This window comes from Theropithecus gelada, chromosome 7a (assembly GCF_003255815.1).
Source record: "Theropithecus gelada isolate Dixy chromosome 7a, Tgel_1.0, whole genome shotgun sequence".
Lineage (NCBI taxonomy): Eukaryota > Metazoa > Chordata > Mammalia > Primates > Cercopithecidae > Theropithecus > Theropithecus gelada.
Genome location: NC_037674.1, coordinates 38,135,511 through 38,149,139, shown reverse-complemented (window position 1 = coordinate 38,149,139; position 13,629 = coordinate 38,135,511). Strand labels below are relative to the sequence as shown.

The following is a 13,629-nucleotide window of genomic DNA, read 5'->3' as shown; positions in this document are numbered from 1 at the left end:
GAACTTAAAGCTCACGAATATAAGTAAGCATCCTCAGGAGACACTAGACTATGCTGTAGGTCACACAGGAATTTGCCATTCTCTTCTCCCTGGAACCCAGGAGGAATGACCCCTCACCTTAATTCAAAGTAAAGGAAATTGGTGAGAAGACCTTTCCCAGGTGAGTTGGCTGCTTCTATGTAAGCATAAAGGGTGTCCAAACAGTGCTGTCAGATAGTATCATTTTCAAAATATGAAGTATTATTTCAAGGAGAATAAATATCCTGATGAATGAAAATGCAGACAAAAAAGAAATGGGGAGGCTCCTAAGGGAAGTGAGTAGTTCTAGGTGGAGGATACCATTTAAGTAGAAGCACTTAATACAAAGGCTAGAGTGTTGCTTCAGGGAGGATGTTACTTTTTCAAGCTAACTCTAAACCCATTTGCTTGCAGAAAGTCCTCACTCTATTCCCGGCTGCGTTTGCCAGCTAAAGGCCCATGCAGGCTGTGCTTTTCCTCTGCGCAGTCTGCTGTATTAGCACTGCCTGGAAGGGCTGCCCTCCGCCAAGACACGAGAATCCAGCCTACCTTTCATGGCTTCCGCCGCCTGGATGAGCTCCGTCACAGCACCGGCCACTCGCTTGGAGAAAGCAGCCAGCTGCTGCTTGAGTTCTGGGGTTGGTTTCTGAAGAATCTACAGGTGAAGAACAAGTCAGAGGCATGAGGGGGTTAGTAACCACTGAGACAAGAAAGAAGCACATTCCTCCTAGCGGATGTGGGGTCAGGCAGCCTGGTTTTAAGTTGCATTTCTGTCCCGAGTGACTTCAGAATCTTGTGGAAAACGCTTAAGACTCACTGGGTTTCAGTATCCCCGTGTGAGAAATAAAACGTTGGGAACCAGTGGCGCCTCTAAGGTCCCCTCTGACAAAGCTCCTAAAGATCATAAAGGAGACAAAGTCCTCACTTGTCTTTTATTTGGACCTTCATTTGTCCTTTATTTGTACATAAAACACACACATGCACCTGAAAATTACCCAAACTTTAAGAACATTCTGGCTGGGTACAGTGGCTCACACTTGTAATCCCAGCACTTTGGGAGGCCGAGGCGGGAGGATTGCTTGAACCTAGGAGTTCAAGACCAGCCTGGTCAACATAGTAAGACCTCATCTCTGAAACAAAAATTAAAAATTGGCTGGGCACGGTGGCACACACCCGTAGTCCCAACTACTCAGGAGGCTGAGGTGGGAGGATCTCTTGAGCCCAGGACGTCAAGGCTGCAGTTAGCAGTGGCTGCGTCACTGCACTCCAGCCTGGGCCACAGAGAGAGATTCGGTCTCTTAAAAAAAATAAATAAATTGCCGGGCGCGGTGGCTCAAGCCTGTAATCCCAGCACTTTGGGAGGCCGAGACGGGCGGATCACGAGGTCAGGAGATCGAGACCATCCTGGCTAACCCGGTGAAACCCCGTCTCTACTAAAAAATACAAAAAACTAGCCGGGCGAGGTGGTGGCGCCTGTAGTCCCAGCTACTCGGGAGGCTGAGGCAGGAGAATGGCGTAAACCCGGGAGGCGGAGCTTGCAGTGAGCTGAGATCCGGTCACTGCACTCCAGCCTGGGCGACAGAGCAAGACTCCGTCTCAAAAAAAAAAAATAATAAATAAATAAATAAATTAATTAATTAATTAAAAAAAACATACTGAGTAAAGGCAAAAGCCCCAGGCTAGGGGCCAATCGGTACTTGTGACAAAATAAAGGACCAGAGGAAAGGTGCCACTCAAGTCCTAGAGACAAAATCCTTAAGTGAGCAACAACGCACTGATCAGGAGGATGATTCTTGAGAAAACAATCCATTTCCAGAGTTCTGACTGCAAGCTCTCCTGGGAGAGGCCCTGAGGATTTGCCCTCTTTTGAATTAGTTCAAAGGTTTTTAAAACTTGTCTTTTGCTTTCTGTTTTTTATGGATTTAAAAAAGGTCCTGGGAATCCTAAACACCTTTAAGACATCCCCAGCTGATTTCTTCTCAAACTCATCCATGAATGGAACTATGACACAGGATGACAGCTCTTCCCCATCTCCCACCAGGGATCTAAACTCCGGTGCACACCATCCTATCCCTTCCTCATGTTGAAATTCTTCTTCCACTGCTCTTTTCTGTTATCTCTTTCTCATGTTTCCCAAAGGTGATCTTCAGATTTAGAAAGGTTCAGATGGTTGGGAGAGAAGTATAACTGCTGTCTATCTCTGCACAATTTTGGAGCCTCTGAGTAGGGGACAAAACATCAGCTTTGGAAATGAACAAACTTGTGTTCAAACCTGGCTTCATACATTACTGGTTTTAAACCTGTTTTCTCATCTGTAAAGCTGGGATAATGCCTGTCTCAGGGCTGGCATAAAAACCAAATGGAGGCCGGGCATGGTGGCTCATGCCTGTAATCCCAGTACTTTGGGAAGCTGAGGTGGGTGGATCATCTGAGGTCAGGAGTTCGAGACCAGCCTGGCTAACATGGTGAAACTCCGTCTCTACTAAAAATATAAAAATTAGCTGGGTGTGGTGGCGGATGCCTGTAATCCCAGCTCTTCAGGAGGTTGAGGCAGGAGAACGGCTTGAACCCAGGAGACAGAGGTTGCAGTGAGCCGAGATTGCACCATTCCACTCCAGCCTGGACGGCAGAGTGAGACTCCATCTCAAAAAAAAAAAAAAAGGATCAAATGGAATAACACATCATGGGGAATATTTCTCACAATGCTTGGAACAAAGCAGACATGCATTAAATGTTAATTCCCTTCTTGGTGCCCCACACTCCTTTCCCCTGCCCAGGGAGTAGCACAGTCTTTCTCAGGAATCTGGAAAGATGGTTTTTAGACCCAGGACTAACCCCTTTGCACCATGACTATAGAGAAAGCTTAGGAAAAAACAGATCAGAGGAGTCAATGGGTTACACCATGACCAGCCCCAGACACAGCAGTATAGATGACATTATGCATATGCACAAATGGATTAGTCAATAATCTCTGAGCATTACTTCACATGCATCTATCCTCATCTTCCCTCCTCTTATAATCTTCCCTCCTCTTATAATCTTTTACACTTCTTTCATATTTGCTACTGTTCCATGATGATTCCAGCTGCTCTGTGATTCTCATTCTCTCACACTAGGGCATATATATATATTATATATATCTCATTCTGCAGATATTAAGAACTCAGCACAGACCTTTGAATGAACAAATGAATTAATGAATGAAAAGCAGACCAATACATTATTGGGACAAGTCCTACTATGACGGCTTCCTAGACCAGTTCCAAAAGAACACCAGAGCCACGGAGAAATAGAAGGAAGAGGGATAAATGCCTTTTACTTTCGAAGACAGTCAGTGGGCAGGCAATTTAGTTAGGCATAGGTTCAGCAGTCAATGTCAATGTACAGGTACTTATCCTCTCTCTAAGCCTCAGTTTATTAAGTGACCACAACAGACTTCCCTTGTAGAGGTGTGGTGAGATTATATAAATTAGTATATACATAAAGGGCTACTGACAGAATTGTTCCGGTGTGTGGCCTGGGCATAAGAATTTTTGTAAGTTCCCTGGGTGACTCTCATATGTGGCCATAGTTGTGAACCACTGCTCTAGACTTAGATGGTGGCATTTGTCACCAGTTAATTGCAAAAGGCTTGTACCATATTTATCTGAAACAATATATGCTGTAAGACTACTAGGTTACTCATAGTTATGGCTCAGGATCTCAGTAGCTAAGCAGTCCACAGGCATTGTTAAATGGTTTCCCTAAAGTGGCCAACACAGCATGAATAAGCAAAGGGTTAAAGGTATGGTAGGGACACTCATAATTAATGGTAAAAGATTGAATGATTTTCCCCTAAGCTAAAGACAAGGGAAGGATGTTTGTTCACATACTTCTACCAACATTCTCACAAAGTGGAATGATGAAAGACTTGTTTCTAAAAGGAGCACCCTTGGTGAGCAGTGTACACCATGATGGCCCGCAGACAGGGAACAGCCCCGATAAAGAACCTGAGCTTTAGATAACGAGGAGAAGAGGAGTTCTATTTTTATTCTGCCATTAAGTCAACATGATTTCTGATAGCAGACAATAGACAGATCCAAATTAAAGCTCTGCCAGTGGAAGCGAGGGTAATTTTATCCCTGCCACAGATCTCAAACTGTGGTTTTGCAGAAATATTGAACTGTGATAGTTGCAGAGGCAAAGTAGCTGCTTTTTGTCCTGCAATACAAATCCTCTACGATAAACCAGCACACAGCAAATGCAGGAGGCCACCATCATTCAAAAGGACATCTCTAAAGCGTCATAAAGCAGCTCTCAGGGCAGCGGGGAGATGGCTCTGTCCAAATTAGATCCTATGTTTGTTGAGAGTTAACTGAATTATCTAAAGGATTCCCCAGGCAGGGGTTCTCCATTTGCAGTCTCTAAATACCAAAAGGTTCTAACTCGGTTTTGTGGGTCTGTGACTCCTCTTAACAGTTTGAGGATCATTCTGTGGGTCTGTGCTGATGTTTCTTTGATGACGGTTGCAGAAGGCAGGAAAGGACCCAGGGCTTCTAGCTCAAAGGGGCCCATGACCCACAAAAGATGAAGAACGCTGAAATCGGGACAGTCACTGGCATCTACAACAGGGGGAAAGACAGAATGGGAGTGGGAATAGATACAAACTTTATTACTGATATGTTTCTTTAAAATATAAGCATCTGAAGCAAATAGGACAAACTGTTAACAAAATTAGTCAATCATAGATGGTGGGTACATGGATGCTGCTATTAGTTTCTGTATTTATTTAAGCATTTTCCAAAGAAAAACTAAAATATACAAACCAGCCATAAAAGGTTAAGAATCCTTGGCTCTAGATATTATAACCGAACAAGGCGAGGACACCATAAACTCATGCATATTTTCATGTGCCGAGATTTCAGAAAAGCAACTCACTGAAGAGGACCCCCGATTCTCCTCGTACCACCTGAAAATGACCTCAACTTATTTCTGCAGATTGCTGGACACTTTCTCTAAACCTTGATTTCTGGAATTTTCTCTTTCCCTTTTTATAATAAATGAACAATTATCTGACCTTTCTTCAGCTCTCAGGAATCTCCGGCGATTCTCCTTAAATTGTTAAAAACGGGATCAATTTTTCAAGCATTTCAGGAAGACTACCCTAAGATCTACAGGTACAGTCCAGTTTAAGTCGACTCTTTTTCAGAATGGAGAGGCCATGGTCATATGATCATACACAGTCTTTTTGCAGTTCCCAAAGAACAGAGTGAAGGGCAGAGTGAAGGGCAGAGTGAGTGAGTGTGTGTGTGTGTGTGTGTGTGTGTGTGTGTGTGTGTGAGAGAGAGAGAGACAGACAGAGAGAATCAAAATCTCTGGTTTTTAATTGCTTTTTAAATCTATCACCTGCAAATAACTAATCCCATTTGACTAGACATTCTTTTCTTCTACCCTAAAAAGAATTTCAACAAAATTCTGATGTCTTTTTCCAGACTGGCAATTTGGCTTTCATTTTCTGGTTGTCGTTAGAATCCCCTCTGAAAATGAACACTACTTCCCAGGTTTGGGCATTCTCCTTTTCCTCATTTCTTGTTGGGTGTTCACACAGCACTGGCCTGTCAGTCTTGTGGCTTGCAGGACTCTCAGTGTAAAACAATACTCCTCTTTCTTATCCTTACTTTAACCCAGATTTCTAGAAGTTAAAGCTAACGGTGTGAATGGGAACATATTTTTGGCAGCAGCCCTAAGACAGTGACCAATGTTATCACAATTTAGGTGACCGAATACGGTTGTGGGGGTTTCTATAATTTTTCACCAGGAACATGTATTTTTTATATGTTTATGACAATTCCCTAGAAACAGAACCTTGTTTTCTGCCTATAGTTTTTATTAGAAAATACTCTTCAAAGACTGTCTTGCTTTTTAAGGAACAAAAATAAATACATGAACATGAACAAATGAGTAAATAAATACATACATAATGCTATTTCATTCACATCCTCGGATGTCAGAGCCATCAGCACTTGTCACCCTCAAGGGGGAGAATTCTTTTTTTTTTCTGATAGTTGTATCTTTGATTGTTTTACTCTTTAACATTCTATAAACAACAACCAAGACCACTGAGGGAGACTGACTAGATTATAAATGGATTGGGAGCTACTTGAAGGCAGGGGTCATTATGTGCTTAGCTTGTATTTCTTTTGTGTGGTCTATGGAAGGAAGTCAATAAAATAAACGATGACTTAATGAATCAACCATAAAGCCCAAATGATAAGTCTTTTTCCTGTATTCCCCTTCTTTCAGTGACTATTTCTGAAGTTCTCTTTTTTCCATTATTTCTCCAATTTTTTTCCTGGCTTCTACTGATTCATGCTTTCTCAAGATCTAGCCTTGACTCTATATGTCTGTACTGTATGCTCTTAATAAAACTCCATATTGGCCAGGCCCAGTGGCTCATGCCTATAATCCCAGCACTTTGGGAGGCCAAGGTGGGCAGATCACCTGAGGTTAGGAGTTCGAGACCAGCCTGGCCAACATGGTAAAACCCCATCTCTACAAAAAAGACAAAATTAGCTAGGCCTGGTGGCTCTTGCCTGTAATCCCAGCTACTCGGGAGGCTGAGGCAGGAGAATCATTTGAACCCAGCAGGCAGAGGTTACAGTGAGCTGAGATCACGCCATTGCATTCCAGCCTGGGCAAGAAGGGCAAAGCTCCGTCTCAAACAAAAACAAAAAACAAAAAGCCCATATACATGAATAAAAGCCTTCAACTGCCAGCACTAGAACTATATCTCCTCCTCCATCTTTACATCTAGAGAATGTATCAAATGCACAGTGTGCCTAATAAAACTTAGGCACATTGTAAATTTTATAGATTTTATCTATACAATCTCCCTTTCTTCTGTCTTGCTCTGTCAATAGCATTACCATGATCCTAATCTTGAAGCTGGAGAACTTTGGAGGTAACTTTTAATCTTCCTTTCTATTGCTTCTCACACTTAGTTGCTAACTTTTAACAATTTTATCTTTAAAATATATTTGGATCTTTTCAGTCTCAAGGGGGAAAATCCTTATCACAAAAGATGAGATAGATTCTGTTTCTTTTATAGGAATAGTTTTACTATCATTTAGCTTTTCTTCCTAGTAGTGATTTCATTTTAGTACCAGCTACCAGAAACCTCTGAATGGCCTTAGAGAACTAGGACACTGATATTTCTACCCCAGTGACGAACTACAATGACAATAATTGTATACAATGAGGACAAGAAACTCAGCTGGCAGGCTTTTAACAGACATATCAACCACCCAAGTTTGTAACACATAAGATTTAAGAGTCCTGATTCTCGGTGGCTCAAGCCTGTAATCCCAGCACTTTGGGAGGCCGAGATGGGCGGATCACGAGGTCAGGAGATCAAGACCATCCTGGCGAACATGGTGAAACCCCGTCTCTACTAAAAAATACAAAAAACTAGCCGGGCGAGGTGGCGGGCGCCTGTAGTCCCAGCTACTCGGGAGGCTGAGGCAGGAGAATCGCATGAACCCGGGAGGTGGAGCTTGCAGTGAGCTGAGATCCGGCCACTGCACTCCAGTCTGGGTGACAGAGCGAGACTCCGTCTCAAAAAAAAAAAAAAGAGTCCTGATTCTACAGAAAATACAAGGAAGAATCCATAACAGAAAATCAATCAACTACAATGTCAATGGTCACCAGAGAAGCACGTCTGGCCACAAAGTGCAATCTGTTCTTGCCTAGGCCCTGGGAAAGAAAGTAGTGGTCACTCTCCCTCCTTCCAATCTCCAGCCTCCATGAGATGAAACCTCCTGAATGACCTGTGATGCTGGGTCTCCCTGCAGCAAGTGACCTTCTTCCTGTTACAGAAAAAGCTGCCGTGTACCAGCAGGGCTGATGCTGACAGAGCGACTGAGTGGCCACTAAGCAAGAGTCTCTGAATGTGTGGCCTGGGACTGTTCCCAGACCTTCTGCAATGTTCCTAGAGATCCTGGACCTCTCATCCTCCCCTCAGGCAGAGGCCAGCCACCTGCCCGCCCCTCAGACAGATGCACACCATATAGATAAGACAGCCTTGTCTTATTTTGCTCACCCAAACAAGGTGGGCATGGAGAGGGGAAGTGAGGAGAAAGGAAGCACTTGAGCAGATCCAACACCTCATTCCCGGATACTGGGATAGGGTTTAGGGTCAGCATGTGGTCAGGGAGGTGACCCTGTTAGAGCTCCGTTTTCCTTTCCCCTGAGAGAAACTTCTCCCTAAGACAAGTGCCGGCACCTGCCCTTCCTTACGCAGACAGAATTCCTCTCCCTAAAATAAGCTGTATTTTTGCTGGAGAGTGAAAGGGGAGACCTTCACTCCATTTGCATCCAGGCCTGTGTATGTGTCAGACATAAAGCTGGAGGCAGACCCCACACAGTGAGGTTCTTGTTAAATGACTCACCAAGGGCCAAGGTACAGATCGCCAACCTGAGGCCCGTGTATGCAGGGCCTGGACCCACAGACGTCATGTACATTATCAGTGCTGCACAGGTGCTGGAGAAAATCTGCTTCAACTCAGAAATGGAACTGGGGAGAAGTGGTGAAATAGAAATACGAGGATCCCTGTATCTCCTCCCTTCCCCCAAAATGAATAAGACAAAAGCAAAAGCATGAGGGGGGAAAAATAAGGAGAAATGGAGCATAGGGGGAGAGCTCCCATTTAGGAGGCAGAGGGCACTGCTACTGCAAGCCCACTGTTAGCAAGTACCATCCACTAGCCAGAAACGGCACCTTCCCAGTAGCAGACTTCTTTTTTTTTTTTTTTTTTTTTGAGATGGAGTCTTGCTTTGTCACCCAAGCTGGAGTGCAGTGGTGTGATCTTGACTCAATGCAACCTCCACCTCCTAGGTTCAAGCGATTCTCCTGCCTGAGCCTCCCGAGTAGCTGGGATTACAGGCACCCACCACCATGCCTGACTAATTTTTATATTTTCAGTCGAGATGGGGTTTTACCATGTTGGCCAGGCTAGTCTTGAACTACTGACCTCAAGTGATTACGAGCCTCAGCCTCCCAAAGTGCTGGGATTCAGACATAAGCCACTGCGCCCGGCAGATTTCAATAAGGCATTCAGCAAATGTTAGCTTGGCCACAAAGCCCTGGGTTTCCAGACATGCTCATTTCATCCTTAATACACTGCCTGTTTAACATCTGAGGAAACTGCACCCCAGACAAGACAGTGGCCATGTAGCCACTTACGTGGCAGAACCAGGATTTGAACTTGAGGCTTCTAAATCTACTGATTGCACCCTATTGTCCAATTTTTAGTTATAACAAGGTTCTATATGACTCAGAATATATTGTTCCATAATGAAAAAGAGGTCTTTGGAAAGCCTTGCTGGTGTTCTCTTTAACCTGAATTTCCTGCTAGGCACACTTACAGACTGAACACTTTAACTATATCCCAACGTGTCTAGCTGGAGGCTCTTGCCTGTGAATGCTGACTGGCTAAGATGTCTTTCCTTGGCCTACATATGATACACTGATCTCTATTCACAAGGGTTCAGACTTTGCGAGCTCAATGTTAGTAACCCCAGACTGGCTACTTTCCCAGAAAATGCACTTCAGAATTGACCACAGTTACCTGGATAAAGAAGAAAAATAATGATCCCTTAAATGACCTAAAACGTTTAGCATCAGCAGATAATTTATTTCTAAGAAGGAGGCAGTGAAATGCACAGAGCTGGGAATAGTAAGAATTGAGATTTGGATCCAGCTCTGTTGCTGAATAGCTGGGTGACTTCAACCAAGGGACAAGCTTTCTGGGTCTCAGATCATTCCTTTGGCCTATACGCCTCACAGCTGCACAAGGACAGAATGAGAAAACTTGAGAATGCCCAGCAAATGAAGGGCTTGGCATTTCTCCTCTAGCTATGTGAATTATGTATCTAAAGGTGGCCTGTTGGATCTCTTTTGTTAGGTTTGGTAAGAGCAAGGGCAGTGATGCAGGGGAGACATCATCAACTCTCTTCTGGGGGTGTCCCTGACTATCGAGGCCTGCCCTAGACCTTACATGGTTCTCAACATGGTTCCTGAACTCAACAGAGACAGATGCACACCGTAGATACTTCTTGGTGCTCCGTGGTTTGGTCCTTAGAGTCTGTAGCGAGTCAAGCCTCCTTAGGAACTGCACAAACTGAGGCTCCCACGTGGGCAGCCCACCCGCCATGAACATCTACGCCCCTGCCTGGTGTCTTCTGCTCATGCCTTCTTAACCCAGCTCCACACTGGGCACACTAGGCTGGGGGAGTCATTCTCGATGGGATCTAAGCCATTCATTCGAGGATGGGAGGAAGTTGTGAAGGGCTGGTGGGTCACCTGTAGCAATGGCAGCCTCCCTAACATGCCACGGAGGCTGGCATGGCTCTGTTAGAAGCCTTCTGTGTCCTTGCAGGATGTACTGGGGGCTTCCGAACAAGACCTCGTGATACTTTTTCAGGTTGGCACTGGCCTCCCACCCACTTACTCTGCTCCCTCCTCTTTTACATGCTAATCCTGCCTTTCAGGTGCACAAGAGAACTGGGCTTTCCTGAATTCTAACTGCAACTTCATCCAGACTGCACTTTTTAGCTCAGTGTGCTGGATCAGTGCACCAGGGGAGATTCCAGTTCAATCCAGTCCCAGCCTCACAGTGGCACTGGACAGGGCTCTGAGAGAGGTCCTCCCAAGGAAAGCATAGTTCCAATCAGCCAGGGCAGCTGGGGGGACACAGCTACTCCCCAGCCCTGACTCATGCACTTTCTTACCACCAAGACGTGCTCCAGGAGGTCCAAGTAGCCGAGGGTGCACTCCGTCCCGAAACGCAAGGCTCTGGTTCTCACCTCGTCACTGACATCGGGGTGGAAGGATGCTTGCTGGAGAGACAAAGGAAGGTTGAAATCTTAACATGGGAAAAGCCAGCAGTATTGGGCAGTCCTAGACTCAGAGGCAGGAGACCTTAACCCTGGTGACCTCGAGAAACTGCCCTGACTCTCTGGACAGAAGAGGTATCTCTCCTCCACATCCTCCTGCCACCTCCCACCTGCCCACAGCAGGCCTTCTGATGCAGTCTGTGCGTAGACTTTGTTAGTGCCCTGCAGCCAGATGATAGAAACAGCTCAATCTGGACCTTTGTTCCTCCTTTTCCCACCCCACATTTTTTTGAAATGCAAAAAATTCCACGTGCACAAAAACATCCAGCAAGATTCATGATCAGTGCTTACAGCTGGAGACTTACTGACCTAGGGTCAGCCTTGCCTCTCTTTAGCAGCTTAAGGGGTCCTGAAAGCCCCTGTCTGCTCACAGGCTAATGAAGCCCAGGCTCTCACCCCTGGGCCTGACCATGCTACAGTCCGTGAGGCCTCTGTGACCGAGCCCTCTAGTTCCTGGGAAACTCCAGATAGCGAGCTCCCCAGTACCCTAGAGGCACCATAACTCATCTCATGTTATACAAAAGTCGAGATACACAAACCAGCACACATGCTTAACAGAGCATCTTGAGCTTTTTTCTTGTACTTATGACCTGCTAACTTGAGTCATTCATGATTACATCATTTCTGAAGGGATACCCATTCAGAGTCAGCAGATAAAATGCACCCAGTTAAATTGGAATTTCAGATAATCGATGAAAAAAATTTTTTAGCAAGTATGGGACACCCTATTTTGTATTTGTTAAAACTAGCAACCCTACCCCTTCCTTCTACAGCTTCCCTCTGGAAAGAAACTGAGGGGCTTGCAGAAATACCTAAAACTACAAAGATATCACTAATCAGGACAAATACAAATCACACATTAGGACAAAAGGTAAAGGCTGAGGGTGAAGACCAGGATCCATGTTTTATCCACTCAAGCCCCTCTTCCTAGGAACGGGAGTGCTGATGGGAATACCTTGGGCTCCCGCCTTGACTTCCCCCCAATCCCTGGACAGAGTGGGGCTAATTCTCATGGCCAGCATGTTATGTATGAGCTAGGTTTTCCTCATATGAGGACTAATGGGCTCAGAGGCAGGAACCAAGAGCCATGCTCCCAGCCACCCACCATCACTCATACCCCTGTGCCGCAAACGGAGAGGCACAAGGCCCCGCGTCTGTCTGATGAGACAACACTGTGGGAAGATACAGGCCCAGATGCTACTCAAAGAGTCACTTCCAGCAGGTTATGTGCAAGCCCCTGTGCAGGGAGTGGGTGAGGTGGAGCTGAGGTGCTTGCGTGCACTGCTGGGGGCTCTGTAACTGGGTAGAACCCTTTGGGAGAATAATCTGGCACTAATTAAACTCTTATACTATTGGACCCACTAATTCTATTTCTGGGAATCTTGCCTAAGGAAATAATCCAAAGCACAGAAAAAAACAGATATGCCCAAAGATGTTTACTGCAGTAAAGTTCATGATTTTTTAAAAATGTAGACAGCCTAAATATCTGTCAACAGTGGGAAGATAATATTCATTAAAGGTACTTTGTAGTCATTAAAAAGTCAGCAATATAGCAACACAGAAATAGCTTTATAACATTAATCATAATAGTAGATATAAAATTACATCTAATATACACGTGTGCACATGAAAGTAAGACCAGAAAGAAATATGCATGAGAATTAACTTAGGGTTTAGGTAAGTCTTTCTCTCTGCCTAAGGAACCGCAGTAATCCTTCCATTCTAAGATGAGCCAGTATGTAATTTTCTGCTCCTCCATGTGTGGGCTGAGTAGGGTAGCCAGGGAAAAGGCAGAGCTGGACTAGGGCGACTAGGCCCTTCTGCTTGGCATGTAAGGCTTCCGTCTTGACTACCACTCAGCACCCCAGTTTTCCTGTCTATGCATTATTGCATGCACTCCCTTTCGGCCAGAGACCTCATTTCCTTTTGCAAAGGGGTAAGGGATACAGGAGACCAAGGGAAGCAGAAATGTTAGTAAGTTCGCTAAGTCAGTCCTATCCTAACAGGAGCATCAGGGCTCAGCAGTGACTCCTGTCGAGTCTGATTTTGGTGGGTGAGGCTGACGTTCAGGCTTCAGCGCTCTGGCTGCTACCTTGTCCTGCAAAGCCCAGATAATGTGACCTGGGGCCAAGATGACAGAGAGGAGCTGAGGATGGCCAAACAGCACCCACACTGTTCTACCTGAGCTCCTCCCCAGAAAACAGGGGAGCACATGTTAGGAGAGACTTAAAAATCTGAGCTGCATTCCCTTTAAAAAGACCATTTAATCATGGTTTTCTTTTTTCTGTTCAGTTTCCCCTGTTCATGTCTGTAGCTTGGGGACAAAAGCGTCTGCCACGCATCAACCATAGCGACCTTGAGCACTACATCTGGGAGGCCCTGAGTAGCAGAAGCAGAGTGGCTGAGGACGCAGGAGAGCCAATTTCAGTTCTGGTTCTGATAGTAAATAGCTGTGTGACCTTGGTCATGCCACTTCTCTCTCTGAGCCCACTTCATCATGTGACAAATAGAATCATTACTCTCGCCTTTCTCATATGGGATGAAATGAGAGAATATCTATGACAGCCCTTCTAAAATTTTGGGGTGCCGTGTGTGTACACCACAATGCACGCAGGCCTTATCTTGCTAGGTAAATACTCCTCTCTGATAGAGGATGTAACCCCTTTGGCAGTTATCACT

General features: G+C 45.2%; 1 protein-coding gene across 1 annotated transcript in view; it reads right to left on the bottom strand.

The window, feature by feature from the left end:
• Positions 1-13,629, bottom strand: part of TLN2 (talin 2) — a 454,454-nt gene that overhangs the window by 24,144 nt on the left and 416,681 nt on the right. The window contains exons 52-53 of the mRNA XM_025390086.1: positions 10,786-10,893; positions 568-673 (exon numbers count right to left, since the gene is read on the bottom strand). Coding sequence (XP_025245871.1) covers positions 568-673; positions 10,786-10,893 — 214 coding nt within the window. The remainder of the gene's footprint in view (positions 1-567; positions 674-10,785; positions 10,894-13,629) is intronic.